This window comes from Panthera tigris, chromosome A1 (assembly GCF_018350195.1).
Source record: "Panthera tigris isolate Pti1 chromosome A1, P.tigris_Pti1_mat1.1, whole genome shotgun sequence".
NCBI lineage: Eukaryota > Metazoa > Chordata > Mammalia > Carnivora > Felidae > Panthera > Panthera tigris.
Window position 1 is genome coordinate 115,384,971 of NC_056660.1, and position 14,977 is coordinate 115,399,947.

Here is a 14,977-nt window from a genome sequence, read left to right on the forward strand (position 1 = left end):
AATCACATAGGTGGTGGAGCTGGGCTTTAAAAGGTTGGGTATGGAAAACCTGGCTGCTTCCTAGAGCCTGCAGTTAAGCTGGGTCTGTCTGTCCTGCTGGGATGTCCTGTGCTTAGCACGTTCCATAGGAGGCTGTGAGCTTCAGTGGTTTGTGTCTATGGCTGGGTGCTTCTCAGTAGCAAAAACAAGATGGACCATCTCTGGACCCCCAGGCAGGCCTGCTCAGTGAGGGCTGGCATGGACTAGGTGAAGTTAGAGCCAGAGAACATTTCCTCTCCCTCCACTCCAGCCTGGAGTTCCCAGTACTATGCACCTTCCTCTACTCTCCTCCCACAGACCCCACTTGCTAAGGGCCACTGGAGGACTGAGCAACGTAGAGGGCTGGCCTCCTATGACTCCTGGCTTGGAGTCAGGGAAGAAGGGGAGTTTCCTGGTTCTCAGTGCAGCCACTGCTCGGAAACCCAATGGTGTCTTGATCCCTGGGCCTTGTTGCTGATACTGCCAGGGCCTGCAGTCTTTCTTGGCTCATGCCCAGCCTGCCCTGGTCATTCTCTTTGCAGACAGCCTCCCCTCCCACCCTTCAGTCTGCTCGATCTTGGTGTCTTTCTGTTCCCACTGGGACATGGGGCCTCTAGGTGACACCAGGGTAGGGCTACCATATGTTCTGGCTTGTCCAGAACAGCCACTGTTTGTTCCTGATGTTCTAGTGCAATTATAGCATCCTCTTCAACTTTGAAAAGTGTCCCAGTAGGACAATTAAATTAGATGGTCACTCCACACCAGGGTCCACTGGCTCAAACTCAGTCCCAGTCTATCATTAACATGCATCCTGAGCAGATCATTCCACCTTTCAGGGACCTTGCTTGCCCTTCTGAAAAATGGACATGGGAATTTTTGGAGTGTCTCTGAGGTGCCCTATGGGTCAGCCCTGGGTCATCGGTGCCAGTCCTCTGGCCAAGGTGGGGCACAGGACACAAGATAGGAACTGACCTCTCGCTATGTGGGGAGTCACGCAGAGAGTCTACGGAGTCGTGGTAAGGTGGCACGGCAGCCCTGCGCCGCTCCTCCAGGCTGTAGGCCGCTGCCCGCCGTGCCCGGGCCTCCACACACGCTGGGCTGTTGCACTTGCTGGTGCCCACCGATGACAGCATGATGCCCGACTGGGAGTCAGAGGTCAGGCTTTCAGAACGTTCCAGGCTCCACGTGTGGCTCTCATGCCTAGAGAAGCCAGGTGGAGGTGAGGTGGGGGATCAGGAAGGGGCAGGACAGCCTAACAGGTGTGGTCCCAGGTCCCCCCGCCCCCCCCGGTTCTTCATTTCATTTCAGGCACCCTCAGCTCAATGCCCTTCTCCACTCTGAGCTGACGTGTAGTATCATGGAGGGAAAAGGAGGGCTAGGGTCCTGTGGATGGGTGAGTCCCAACAGGTGTAAGCCTTTTCTTTTCCTTCGTACAACCAACCTCACCCTAGCCTCAGCCTGGGGCCCCGGGTCCACTCCCATGATCCTTAGTCTTTTATGTCAGGAGCGCAGCCCTAGTGGCCAATACATGCTGTTCCATGCTGTTCCCCAGGGAAGAAGGAGGCCAACCATGTTATTGAGCTGTATGAATCTTTGTGCTTGGGTGAACAAAGAAAAGGAGGCTAAGGTGGACTAGGTTCGTAAAAGCAAACTCAGGAGAGAGCATCTAATAGGTCTGGGTGTTTGGGCGAGGAGGCATTTTATGCCAGATAATGTGGTGCTAATGAGGTCCAACCAAAACTACATGTTAGGTGGGAGCCCAGTGATGCTGTTGTTCTTCTGGGGCTGGTTTAGACTCGAAAAGGGAATCTGGTCCCCTGAGGATGGATGAATGTTTGGTGGTGGGTTCCGGTCTGAAGTCCTCTACCTATATTCCTTGACTCAGAGGGACCCTCAGTACAGGGCATAGCCTGGCTGGGAGGTTTCTTTGTGTGTCTCCGGGCATATGTGTTAGTGCTTTCTGTGGGTGTGCAAACAGGAGTCTGCAAATCTCTGTGGGCCTGGGTGGTGCCCACCTGTGGCTGGAGGTGGGTGTGGCTGTGGAACAGTGGTGAGAAGGAGAACAGGAGTGGCTCCCAGAGAAGGTGGTCTCCGTTTCCCTCCGGATGACATGGTCTGTGGCTGGCACATTCTTGGAGATATACTGCAACAGACACAGAGTTAGTGACGAGTGAGTGGGTCAGCCCTCCTTCCGGGTGAGGATGGGGAAGTGAAGCACTAAGCTTCAGGTTGGGGAGTGGTCCACTGGATAAGTGACTTGATGTTAGGGCAGCGGTGGCCCCAGCGAATCAACCCCTTAAGGAAGTGGGCAAAGCGAGGCCAGTCATTCTGGTGAGGCTAGGCGAGGCTAGTGGGCAAGGCTGAGCATGGGATGGGCTGGCTGCTGCCCCGGCCCTTCCTTGCAGGGCACATGACAAAGGCTGGCGGTACAGTGAAGGGGTTCTGGTAACACCACTCACATCTGCCATCTGGATCTCCTCAGGGTCCAGCCGGGGGTGGCTGGGCCCGTTGGCCAAGCTCCGATTCTGGTGGGCTGGGCACATGTTCTGCCGGAGGTGATTGTGCATCTGCTTCCGCTGTTTTCTGTATAGGAGAAGGGTGTGTTAGCCACCCCCCCCCCCCCCCCCCCGCCCCATACAATGTATGAAATTCCCTAGCTGTCCCTCCAGGGGAACTCTTCTACCTCTGCCCTGGATGCCGGGGCAGTCTCCTGCTACTGCTGTTCCCTGTGCTCAGCCTGCTCTCAGCCAGGACCCCCCCGCTGGTCTGCCTCCTCCACTATCACCACGAGCTTGAATTCAGCAGGACCTGAGCATAGTGGTTCTGAGCTTTGGCTCTGCTGAGAGAGCTTTGGCTCTACTACATCCTAGCTATGTAATCCTGGGCCAGTTACTTAAACTCTCCATGGTTCACTTTCCTCATCTTAAAGTGGGGTGACCATTTACCCATCCCAAAGTCCCCTGAGAAGTAAGAGCAGATAAAATATTCAGGCACTGGCCCACCCACCCATTCATTCATTCATTTGCTCTTTCTTGGGTTTTTGCTATGTGCCAGATGCTGTTTTGGAACAGTGAAGGAGACAGACACAATCCCTACCCTCGTGGGGCTGGCAGGCCAGTAGGGGAGGCAGATAATAAACACATAAACAAATTAATAAACGAGATACTTTCAGTAAAGTGCAATGAGAAAAATAAAACATGGTGCTACGGTCAGGGGCCTGTGGGACTACTTTACATTGGCCATATTAAGTTCCCAACACATTTGTTCTGTAATCAACAAGTCTAATCATGTCACTCCCATTTAAAACGCTTCATTGGGGGTGCCTGGGCGGCTCAGTCCGTTAAGCGTCCGAGTTGGGCTCAAGTCATGATCTCATGGTTTGTGAGTTCAGATCCTGCATTGGGCTCTCTGCTGTCAGCACAAAGCCTGCTTCAGATCCTCTGTGCTCCCCTACTCATGCTCATGCTCTCTCTCAAAAATAAACATTAAAAACCAAAAACAACAAAACCCATCGCTGGCCCTCTCTCAGTGCCCTCTCACTGCCCTAGCTTGCTGTATCCTTGGGAAGCTTATTTCTGATCCCCCACCATGCTGCCCTCTCTACCCTTTGGACCTCTGCACATACTGTTACATCCCAATGGAGCACACTCTCTGCCTCTTCTTCACCTGCTAACTCCTGCTCTTCTCTTAGGCTCAGCCTAAATGCTACTTCCTCAGAGAAACCCTTCTTGCCTTCCAGCCAAAGTTAGGCACCCCTGCAATGTATCTTATCACACTGGACATCTTGCTTAGAGCACTGGCCATGGGCCTGGTGCAGGGCCTGGTATCTAGCAGGCAGTGAATGAAAATTTGTTGAAGAAATGAATGAAGTTAGAATAGGGGCTTGCTTTTCCACTAGTTCTTGACCTCATTTTTCCTACCTGGGCCCAGTCTCCTCTGGGATCCTTGAGCCCCAAATCCCAAGGCCGGCAGGGCCTTAGATCCCATAGATAGGCGTAGCAAGAGTCAAGACCACGGGACTCAGTACACTAAATGGTGGCTATGCCCAGACCTTGCTTTCTGGATAAGAATGGATGGGACAAACCTATCATTTTCTCTGCACTACATCACTCTACAACCTTCATTGGCTCCCTACCATTTACAGAATAAACCCAGGCTTCCTAGCTTGGGATTCAATGCCCTATGGTACTATCTAGGTTCCAGCTGTCTTTTTAGACTCATGCCTTTTCCTTGACCCCAGAATTACTCCAACTAGTCTGGGCTGCTCGTGCTCTAGGAACACAGCTGACCCTTTCCCACATTCGTCTGTCAGCCTGCACTCTTCTACAGGAACTGGGAGCACCCTTTCTGCACCTTTCTTCCCCTTGCTCTAAAGTTCTGCCCCATCTTTCCTCTGCCCAGAAGTGACCCGGCCTCATCTTCTCTGGGCTCTGGCCTGGCCCGCTCTCAAGTGAGACGAGGCAGTACATCCCAAGGTCTCTTTTTCCACTGGGAATGCAGCCTTCTTTTCTGTGCTTCCTCACTCCCAACACTGCTCCAGCACCAGCCTACTTGATAGGGCAGATGCCCCTTCACAGTGTCATCTGAGGTACATACTAGGATCACTCCCGCTTTACAGATGAGGACTCCGAGAGATCCGTCAATTTACCCAGGGTCATGGTAAATGGGAGAGCTGAATTCAAACCCAGATCTGTCTTCTTCCAACACTCATGCTCACAACAATTCTTGTTCATTCCTCTGGGGCCTGTCCCTCCTACCCTCTGCTCCTGCTTCTTGGCCCAGCCCTTCCTCTCCACACCAGCTGCAGAGGCCCCTGAAGGGGCTGTTGGGGCATAAGGAAGTGGCCAGGCCAGACATGGGGAGGGTGTGTGGGGGGGGCGGGGGTGGAGAGAGACCGTTTTCACAAAAACAGTCCTGGAGGCCCATCCCTAGTTGGCCTACTGCAGGCCTGAGTGTCTGACACTCACTTAGTCTTGCAGTAGGCGACCACGCAGACAATGCCCACGACCAGCAGAGCCACGCAGATACCGGTGATAGTCAGGACCCTCTTCTGGTACAGCTCCTCGGCTTCTGCAGAGGCAGAAGAAGAGGATGTGAGGGGGCAGGGCAGGAGGCAGATCCAAGGGGAAAGTGGTGCAAAGAACCCACCCCCACCTGCCCCCAAAGCTTTGGGCTCCTTCCAGCTCAGGGCCTCCCAGCTCCTTTGCATCTCCTCCTTCCCCAGCTAGTCCCTTCCTACTGGATTGCTTTCTGTTGCCCCCAAATCCTCCCACACGTGATCTGCTCACAAGTGACTGAATTCACCTTCCCAAACCCTACACCCTGCCCAAAGCACATGAATGGAAAATGCAGGGGGTGGGGGTGGGTGGGATGGAGGTGAAATTCCAAAGGCCACAGGTGAGGGCAACCCGGCTTGGCCAGCAACCTTGCCCTGCTCCACTATGGCCTGATGGCTTCAAAGAGCCTGGATGGGTTGGGGAGAGCTGTTCTTCATGGCAGTGAACATGTAGACACTCGGCAGAGCTGGCTTGCCATTTCTGCTTTGCTAAGAAAGGCAAGGACGTCAGACAGGACATCAGACCCAGAGGCTGGACTTAGGAGGGACGCCAGGAGCAGGGACAGAGCAGACCAGGCCCATGGAGGAGGGCATAGAGAGAAAGGCCTTGATTTGTTCCTGCACCCTGGATAGCATGTGGCCCTGGCCCATTCCAGCCCTTCCCTTTGCTTTCGAGAAACCCACGAATGGCAGCATAGCCCTTGGTGCCTAGGAAAGTTCTTGTGCTCAAGGAGCAGCCGCCACCCTTTCTGAGGGATTGAGCTAGGCTGGGTCTCAAAAAGAACCGGCCATCCCTTCCACCTCCTACTTCTTGGTGGGGCAACTCTTGCCCGTCTAGAGCAGAGAAAACCAGGAGGAAGAAAAGGAAAAAGGTGACAGCAGCAGCCTAGGCATCCCCTGCCCCCACCTGTACCTGCCAGCTGGCCCCTCCACATGGCCCCCTCCCCCCAGCACAGGGATAGGTGGAGGCTAGACCCCAGCACCGTGGTAGAGCCCTGGGAAATGTCCTGAAGTCCTTGGACTTGCAGACCCTCCTGTGTACACCAACCAGCAAAAACTGCGAGTACAAACCCTCTAGACACACATACCTTTACAGCTCTGGCTATCTGCACACAGACCCCTTCACAAAGATACACTCATACATGTCTAGGGAAGCGTGTGCGTGCGCACACACACACACACACACACACTCATGCAGTCTTAACCCTCCACCCTGGCCCCCCATCTCTGGGCTCTGTGGTCCATATCTTGCTTCTGGTTCTCATCCCTGCCCACTCCCAGTCCTCTCCAGTGGGGCATCTGTCTCTGTCATTCCTCGGAGACCACTCTGGTCACGGTCACCAACAACTACCCACTTCCAAGTCCTGTGGTCATTTGCTTCCCTCTCGGCTCACTCCTCCTGTTGCGCCCACTCCCCCTGGATGGCTCTTCTTTCCTGGGTGTCCCCCTCTTTCACCGGCTGACCTGTTCAGTTGCTGCTCCTACTCTTCTATGTGGCCTGCAAGGGAGAAGGGCCCAGAGCTCTCAGGCTTCTTTCCTTCCTCCACGTGCCCTCTTTCCCCTCATGATCTCACCCAGCTCAGACTTTAAATGCCATCTATATGCAGGGGACTCTCAAATTTGCATCTCCTGCTCTGACTTCTGCCTGAGCTCCGGACCGCTCTACCCAAGGGCCATGGCCAAACAGAAGTGCTGATTCCCCAGCCTCTTTCCATACCTGCTCCTGGCCCTTCCCATGTCGTCAGTGGTCGCACCACCTCCCCTATTGCTCAGGCCCTGAACTTGGCATCACTGCTGATGACTCCTTTCTCCCTGCCTGCTCTGATACCTAGTCCTTCAGCAAGTCTTCTCAGCTCTGCCTCCCAGGTAGATTCTGGGTTTGACCACTTCCACTGCTTCTAGCTCAGTCCAGGATGGTGTCATCTCTCACCTGGATAGCAGGTCACCTTCTGACAGGCTTCCTTGCTGCCACTGCTCCCCAGCCTGTCTCCCAACCCAGTCTATTCTCTGCCCCCAAGCCTGCAGATCATTTACTCCTTGGCTTCAGACTCACAATGGCCGCCCCCTGCGATTCGAATACAACCCAAAGACCTACCATGGCCTAGGAGGCCTGGGTTACCATCTCAGCCCTCCTTTTACATCTCGTCATTGGTTCAGTCCCCATGTCTTCTGTGACCAAAGTCGCTGGCATTCCTTCTGTCCACTGAGCAAGGCAAGCCCGCTCCAACCACACCCTCCCTAACTTGCCTCAAACACCCTCCTCCAGTTGTTTGCAGGGCTGGCTACTTTTTATCAGGGTTTAGCGCAGATGCTACCTCATCGCATCAGCCTTTCCTGGCCACTTAGCTAAAGTAACTCCGTCTCCAGCTTGGCACCCTCCCATCACCTTCTTTTATTTTCAGTAGGGCACTTACCACCACCTGCTATCTTTCCTGTTTGTTGCATGTCTCATACTGTGAATTTGAGTGCCAGGAAGGCAGGGACTCTGTATGCCAGATCGCCAGAGTTGGCAAATTCTGGGGTTCAGTAGATGTCTGTCGAGTTGGTGCACGAATGGACATACAGACCGCCATTACAGACACAGGCATTTATTCGCACACGTGCGCACTCACCTCCGCACCCTCCCAGTTCCACCTGCACAGCACTCAGCCCTTAACACAAAGATGCCCTGCTGTGTGCCTCTGTGCACTCACATCCTGCACAGAGAGACCTAACAAGGCGTGTGACGCACCCCCCCCCCACAACACACACACCCCTGCAGGTTCGTGTCATGCACCGTCACATGCAGACCACGCAGACTCACCCCTCTCCTCCCGTCCCATCACCAGCAGCCATAGACACACACGCTTCCACAGGCTTTTAGCTCTATCTTCTGAGGAGAGCTGATAGGGGCTGGGTGGTGAGGGAAGCGGGGCCTCTCCAGACCTGCCTCAAGAACAGCCTTTTCAGAACTGCAGGCTCTGCACCGCCTCTGAGGTCTGACCCCACCGAAGCCTTGACCGTCCGAGTCCCTGCATCTCTCCATTTAAGCCTGGGTGCAGCCTCCCAGCTCAGAGAGAGGACAGAACGCTGCCTCCAAGTCCCTTTGCATTCAATGTGTCTCCCAGGGGCCAGAGGGAAGAAGTGGGAGGGAGGTAAGGTTCTGAGCTGGGGGGGGCAGGAGGGTGAGCACCGGAGGCCAGCTCACCCTTGACCCTTGCTCGTCTGGCCCACAGGCGAACACGCATGCCATTGTGGAGACAGATCATGGAGGGAGTGACAGCCTCAAGCAGATGGCAAAGCCTGGCAGACAGACATGGGGCAGGGGGCAGAGACAAATGGGCATTATTAGCTGCCAGCGTGGTGCAGAATGAAAAGCAGTGGAGATGGAAGTGGGAAAAGGAAGGAGAATTAAAGTCAAATTAAAGCGGGTGCCTCTCTGCACAACTCTCCAAGCCAGGATTTCATGGCTTCCGGACACCAGCTCTCCAGGGGCCTGTCTCTTGTCTGGCCAACCCTTTGGGCATCAGCTCGGGAAGCTCCTCCCCCAGTGAGGCCTCAGGCGAGGGGGCCCCGCTGTACACTGGGGGCACCTATTCCGCCCTTCTCTTGTCTCCCCCAAATCAACATAGTTTATGATGGGACATCTTGGGAGGGCCAGGGGAGATTTTTGGAATCATCCCTTTTCCATTTTTTGGAAAGGAAACCAGCACACATGGTGTCAGAGGCTGTGGAGAGGGCTGGGGTGGATGGCACTGACACATAGAGCTTCGTACCCTTTAGTTCAAATCCAAGATGCTCTGGCAGTGCAGAAGAGAGCAGGGTCAGAGAGGGGAGGGGATGGAGGGAGAGAGAGATACAGAGAGAGTTCGGGGGAGCGGGGAGGGCAGGAGAGAGAGAGAGAGAGAGAGAGAGAGAGAGAAACGTTGGTCAGGATTCTTCAGACACCAGCAGCCAGCCTGTGAGGTGAAAGCAGGTTAGTGGTGTTCCCTCCCGGCCTCCTGAACCCCTGCCCTGGCACCCAGTCCCCAAGAGCCCTGAGGGGGGTGGAAAGAGGAAATGTTAGGATCAGCAGGCAGGGCAGGTTCTTTAGAGATGAGCTGTGGGGTTAGTACCTGATGGGGAGGCGGAGGCGCAAGAGTCAGTCGGCAGATGTCCCCAGGGAGGAAAGGTGAGTGGGGGTGGGGGTCTGAGGAGTCCTGTTTCCCCCTGCCCCCAGCTCCAGGGCCAGGCCTTCCACACTCCCACGCCCCCCCCCCGAGACCGCCTGCTCAGCCCTGAGCTCGTTCACCGGGCCCTTTTTTCTGTTCAGAACGAGGGCATGGGGTGCCCAGACTGGTCCTTGTCCCTGTCCTGCCTCCAAAGGCCCCTCTCCTGGGAGCCTGGGCTTGAAGACTCCTGAGTTTGTGGGGACAGGAGGAGGCTCCAGCCAGCAGGTCACTTCTTGACACTTCCAACACCTTAGATGCCTACAGGGCCTAGGCCTTGGGGTCGGGTCCTGATTTCACCACTTAGAAAAGCAAACTGCAACTTCTAGGAAGAGACAGGTGGGTTCACCTGTGGAACACGCGTGTCAGACGGTGAGCCAGTCGCACTCTGAAGTCGATCGTGTTGTACAGGTGCACTTTCAGAGCCCTGTGAGGTGGGCGCCCACGCCATTGAGGTCAAAGGGCCCAAGGGTCAGCCCTGCCCCAGACCCACTGTGTCTCCAAGTGTACCAGGCCTGTCCACCTCTTAGAGTCTTCTCTGTTCACATTGGAGCTCTGGGAACTCTGCTACCCGGCCGTACCTCAGAATCATCCAGATCGATGGGATCAGGCTCTGGGGTGGCAGCCCAGAAATCTCAAGAGTGTTTCTGAAAAGCTCACCTACCATTCTACTGTAGCCAGCACCTGTCTGCAGGCTCTGAGTTTCAGTTTTGTCCCTAATTTGCTGTGTGCACGTGGGCAAGTCTAGTCTCTGTTTCCTCATCTGTCAAAAGTGTCTATATGCAGTGAGAGGAAGACATGAGAGGCCTGGACAGCGGGAGGCTCAGTGTGTATGAAGGGGCCCAGTCTGTGGCCTCCCCACATGCACAGTCAGCGCCATGACATCCAGGGTGGAGGTGAACTTGTGTTCTGATGATCTCGTCTCCTGTAGGGGAAGGAGAGCATGGGGGCCATCAGCTGGAAGTCCTTTTCTGTTCCTGCTGATTGAGTCTCTGGGCCTGACTGGTTTAGTCATGAGAACTGACCACCTGGAGTAGCGAGCTGGGTCCCAAAGCCTTTGACGAGTTTTCTTCTGCTTCCCTGCTCTGGGAACCAAGTCACAGCGGCAGCAGCAGCTTCTGGGCCTCCTAACTGACCTCCCCTTTCAGTTGAAGGCCAGTACGGTTTTGGGTGGGTCAGCGGTGGCTGACAGGACTGGTGATGTCACTGCCGGGAAGGCAGCCCTGCTTTCCTCTCACAGGGGATGGATTCTGAAGGGACGGTGGCTATGTCTGCTCCTGTCAAAGATGCCCCCCACTCATCATGTTCATAGGCTGCCACTCAGCCAGGACAGAGTGGCACCATTGAGTCACAGACAGGTCCTATTGGGCAGACATTTGCATATTGACCAGTAACCATGGCAACCCAATGCTGGACTCCCAGCAGGGCCAGGTTTACCAGATGATGATACACAAAGTCTTCATCCTGGACACATCTTATGACACACAGTTACAGGGGCCTGGCCGGGGAGGCCAGGACGCGGGCCCCTGATGAGAGCACGTGCTCATGTGTTTGTGCATGTGAGTGCAGGCGTGTGCTTGTGTGTTTGAGCACGTGTCAGTAGGTGCTTACGTGTGTGTGTAGGTACATGTGTGTGTTCTTTCACTTGGGGGGTACACCGATGTGCAGGTTTTGACTCTCAGGAAATGGAGTGGCTGTCAGGGGAAGAAGGAATGCAACTGTGGCCATAGGCTCTGTTTCCATGGACTCTGCAAAAGGTAATCTGGTCTAGAGGCTGTCTGGGCAGAGGGAGAAAGTCAGACCCCTTGCTCAGGGCTTGCTGGGAGTCAGCCACCAGGGTACTGGTGGGGGTCCTCCTGCCTCCTACCCCATACCAGCTGTAGCCGCAAGAGGTACTCAGCTGCTCTCCATCAACAGCGGCTGGCTCTCTGCTAAGCCTTCGTAGGGAGCACTGCACTCCCATCCTCAACGGCAACCCTCGAAGTGTAAATGTTACTACCCCTATTTTAGAGATGAGAAAACAAACTCGGAGAGGTTAAATGAGGCCCCAGAACTAGTGAGCTCAGCAGCTGGCATTTTTATTCAGATCTATCTGAATCCAAAGCCTGAACACTTAAAGGTAGCATTTTCTGCTACCTTTTCAATAATTATCTGATGCCGTAAGTGCCGTAAGTGCTCTGGGCAAAGTGCTTGAAGACTAGAAATCCTTCATGCAAAGGTAACAGCAATGATCCTGATGACACTAGGCAGAAAGGCCTGTGGCAGCATTTCTAGACTTTTTCTGGGCTCCTGAGGCCCTGCTGACCCTTCAAGCAGCTCTGAGCTGAAAGCTGAAGCGGCCCAGCTGGCAGAGAAGCTTGGCCAATGGCCAAGTTCTGGAGGCTCTGCTCCTCTGATTTGGGACGGGCTGGGGCTCCCTGTCCAGAACAGTCCCGTAAGCCAGGGAGGCTCTGGACCTAAGGGTGAACAGGAATAGGTCCTCCATTGCCTCTTTCCCCTGGTCCTTAGCCTTGGCCTGGCTGCTTTGTTCCTTCCTGAGGCCCCTCCTGACCTATGGTCTTCCATAGGTGGGGTTGGATCTGACTCTGCAATTCTTCCTGGAGCCTGGGCTCTGGAGAATTCTGGACCACATGCCCTGCCCACAGCTCTCCTCTTATCCCCATAGCCTTCCTCCCTGGCCTCCAGACGGAGGGGCCTGGGGGGAGTGCTGCCTCCCACACACTGTGAAGACAGTTGACCATCTGGGCCGACCAGCCCCCACCTCCCTGCGGCCTCTACTTTCCTCTTTAAGTCATGGCTTCCAGGCTCTAGCAGGGAGAAGGAGGTGATGATTTCTAGGCTTTTGTGCTATGGCCTAAGGAGGACTGGGTAGACTTGTCTCTCTACCCAGAGACCCAAACTCAAAAACCACTTTTCTCCAAAGGGCTACCTAAATGACCCTCTGGGTCCTGCTCTAGGCCTCTCCTGGAGCTCTGCCTCTGACCCAGGCACCATCACTTTGGTTCCTAATTCTTCACGGGATACAGCTGTCCTAAGAGAGGAGGCGGTGGGGTGGGCTGAGCAAGGGCCTAGTATGTTCTGAAGGATGGGTGACAGTGTCCTGCCTTGCAGGCCAAGAGACTGGTGGGCCCCAGATGGAGTCCATAGCTGGCCGGGGGCTTTTTGCTCTGCTATGCCTCCACCTGGTGATGCTTGAAGAAATTGTTCCCAGCCTCAAATAAAACACTCTACAATTAGGGTCTCATCTTTCTGCTGCAGGGCTCACATTTTTTTTTTTTTTTTTTTTTTTTCCCAGCTAACTAGGCAAACCAGAAAGCTCCAGCCTCACAAGTGGAAGAAAGGAAGGGAATGGAGTCCTGGATGGGGACTCAGACCAGAGAGGGCCTGGAGAGAATCACCAATCATCCCTTGAATCCTCATTTCCTCTTTTAGTAGGCAGCAAACCCCCATCCCACCCCATCCTTGAGCCGCATAAAAGTCTCTGGTCTCTGGCCTCTGTGGAAACCAGTGCCCTGGGGCTTGCTCTCCCTCAGCATCCCCTTCCCCACTCTCCCCCATCGCCCCAAGTCAAATAAAACAAACTCTGGCCAGACCCAAAGACAGGCTGAGAACTTGTTTGTCTTTCGCAAACGCACCAGCACACACGTGCATACACTCATTGCCTGGCCCCATCAGCACCTGACATCCTCAACAGGCTTTAAAAGGCAGGCGAGGGCCCTGCTCATGATTCTCCCATTGCTGGCCAGGCTGTCCGCTCTCGGAAGTGGTGCGGAGGCCTGAGCGCAGCCCCCGACGCTTGCAGAGAGAATCCGGGGCTGTAACTGTGCCCAGCCAAGAGTTGGGACGGGGTGGGGGGTGGCAGGAGGGCAAATCCGTCTCCTCCGAACAGGCTTCTAGTTAGCACTGACGACTGAGAGGAGCCCAGGACACTACCACGCCCTACCCCCCTCCCTTCCCCCGCGACTCCCTCTAGTCTCTCTAGGCAAGGCCCTGTCCCTCTCGCGTGGGGAGATTGTCAGTCACCAGGGAGGAAAAGAAATAGAAGAAAGAGACATACTGGAGAAGTTGACCATTGCGAACTGCTGACACCTGTCCCCGGTGTATCCCACAGGGCACCTACCAAAAGAAAGAAAACCAGAAAGAGAGAGCCAGGATAGCAAGACACAGGCATTGCAACACCCCGGCACGGGCTCCTGCCGATGCCAGCTGGGTTCCTTGCCACCGTTACCGCTTGTACTGGCCTTGCCACTCTGCCCCTTACCTGCAGCCCTGAACTTTAAACCCAAGGATTAGGCCAAAAAATGAAAAACAAAGCAAAACAAAAGAACAAACCAAAATACAAAAAAAGAAAAGAGAAACAAAACAAAACAGCCAAAGATCAAAACAACCAACACCCCTGGCCCTATGCCCTACATTGGGGGGACTGCACCCGGAAGCTTTCTAAGGAGCAGGGACTTGTGTTTGTATCTTCAAACATACTTTGCTTAGGATCTGGCATGTACAATCGCAAAGGCAGTTTCTCCAAACATCTCTGTCCGAAGAATCCGTTTGGACATCTGGAGAAGGAAAAGGGGAAAAATCACAGAACAAACTGGCATCATCCGCGAGGCTCAGGTTAGAAATCAAAGTGCACAGTGATGAATGAGAAAACCAAGTCGGGCGCTGGGGCACACTCGTAGCTGCAGGGGCTGGAGTCAGGGCTGGGGGGAGGGCTCAGAAATCTTCAAAATCTCTCTACCCGGTGTTGCTCCGTGGGTGGTGGGGGGCAGGGGTGGGGCGGAGAGGAGGATGATTGAGGGAAGCGGGTGGGGAAATTGGGAACCTAATGCCCAATTGTCCTGTGGGTGTGGAGATTTCCCTTCTGACCTGCCTGGGGTCCCATGAAGCCAGAAAGGTAGCCCCTGGTGCCAGGCAGTCAGTAGGATGCCGGGAGCCTTCCAGAATACCAAGTTCTGGGAAGCCATTCCTTCCAGGCCCTACCAAAGGGTTCTCTCCAGGGCCCTGGGCAGGTTTTCTCATCCATGAAACAGCCCCCAGAAAGCTCAAAGGAGAACTCCGGAATGCTGTTCCCAGACTGTGTGCCCATGACAAAGGTGACCTTGGAGGTGTTTCATCTGTTCTCTCAAAGAGGGTTCTGTGGCCAAATAAATTTAGGAAATCCGTTCCCAGACTTCCTTATAGAGTTGCAGTGCATGCTGCCATATGAAAGGCTAGGAAACGTTTTGTAGGAGGAAAGAGCTTGAATATTCCAGTATGTTCCCAATTTATTTGACCAAGGAAGACGTTTTTTGAGGAACCCTTGTTAACATGGTTTGGGGAAGGCTGCCCTAGAGCAATACACAGGGGGGAAAAAGGCTTAGTGGGGAACAAGGTGAGGCTGGGGAGGAGCCGGAATTACCAACGTCTCACAGCTGGCCTGCCAAGGCCAGGTGCAGGCTATCTAGCCTCAGGTGGCAAGAACCACAATCGGGGGTGGGGAGGGCTAAAGCAGGCTCCCTGAGAACCCTGAAGCTTCTTCCAGTTAGGGGTCTACTGGCTGCCTAGACGCCTGTCTTTTCCCCATGACCTGCTCCTCCGTCACTGCCTGGCTCTGGTGGGACTGCATTCTCCCATGTTGTCTCCTCTGTAGCTACAGAGCACCACCCACTCTCCCTGACCTTGTCCTTACCCCCAGGTACACTTTCTTCTGCTCTCTGGCTGCCCCTCTCCTCTCAAG

General features: G+C 54.6%; 1 protein-coding gene and 1 long non-coding RNA gene across 6 annotated transcripts in view; one reads left to right on the forward strand and one right to left on the reverse strand.

The window, feature by feature from the left end:
* NRG2 (neuregulin 2) overlaps positions 1-14,977 on the reverse strand; it is a 184,799-nt gene that overhangs the window by 1,905 nt on the left and 167,917 nt on the right. The window contains exons 5-10 of one of the 5 annotated variants that reach the window (XM_015535638.2): positions 13,319-13,377; positions 8,830-8,853; positions 4,986-5,088; positions 2,478-2,601; positions 2,034-2,161; positions 991-1,218 (exon numbers count right to left, since the gene is read on the reverse strand). In XM_015535638.2, the coding sequence (XP_015391124.2) occupies positions 991-1,218; positions 2,034-2,161; positions 2,478-2,601; positions 4,986-5,088; positions 8,830-8,853; positions 13,319-13,377 (666 nt within the window). Of the gene's footprint in view, positions 1-990; positions 1,219-2,033; positions 2,162-2,477; positions 2,602-4,985; positions 5,089-8,829; positions 8,854-13,318; positions 13,378-13,740; positions 13,818-14,977 lie in introns of all 5 variants that reach the window. The other 4 variants (XM_042985249.1, XM_042985253.1, XM_042985248.1 and 1 more) reach the window with 4 other exon arrangements.
* On the forward strand, positions 10,731-12,847 carry LOC122238343. Its single transcript, XR_006217252.1, has 3 exons — positions 10,731-10,820; positions 10,930-11,018; positions 12,557-12,847. It is a non-coding gene; the product is annotated as an uncharacterized LOC122238343 (long non-coding RNA).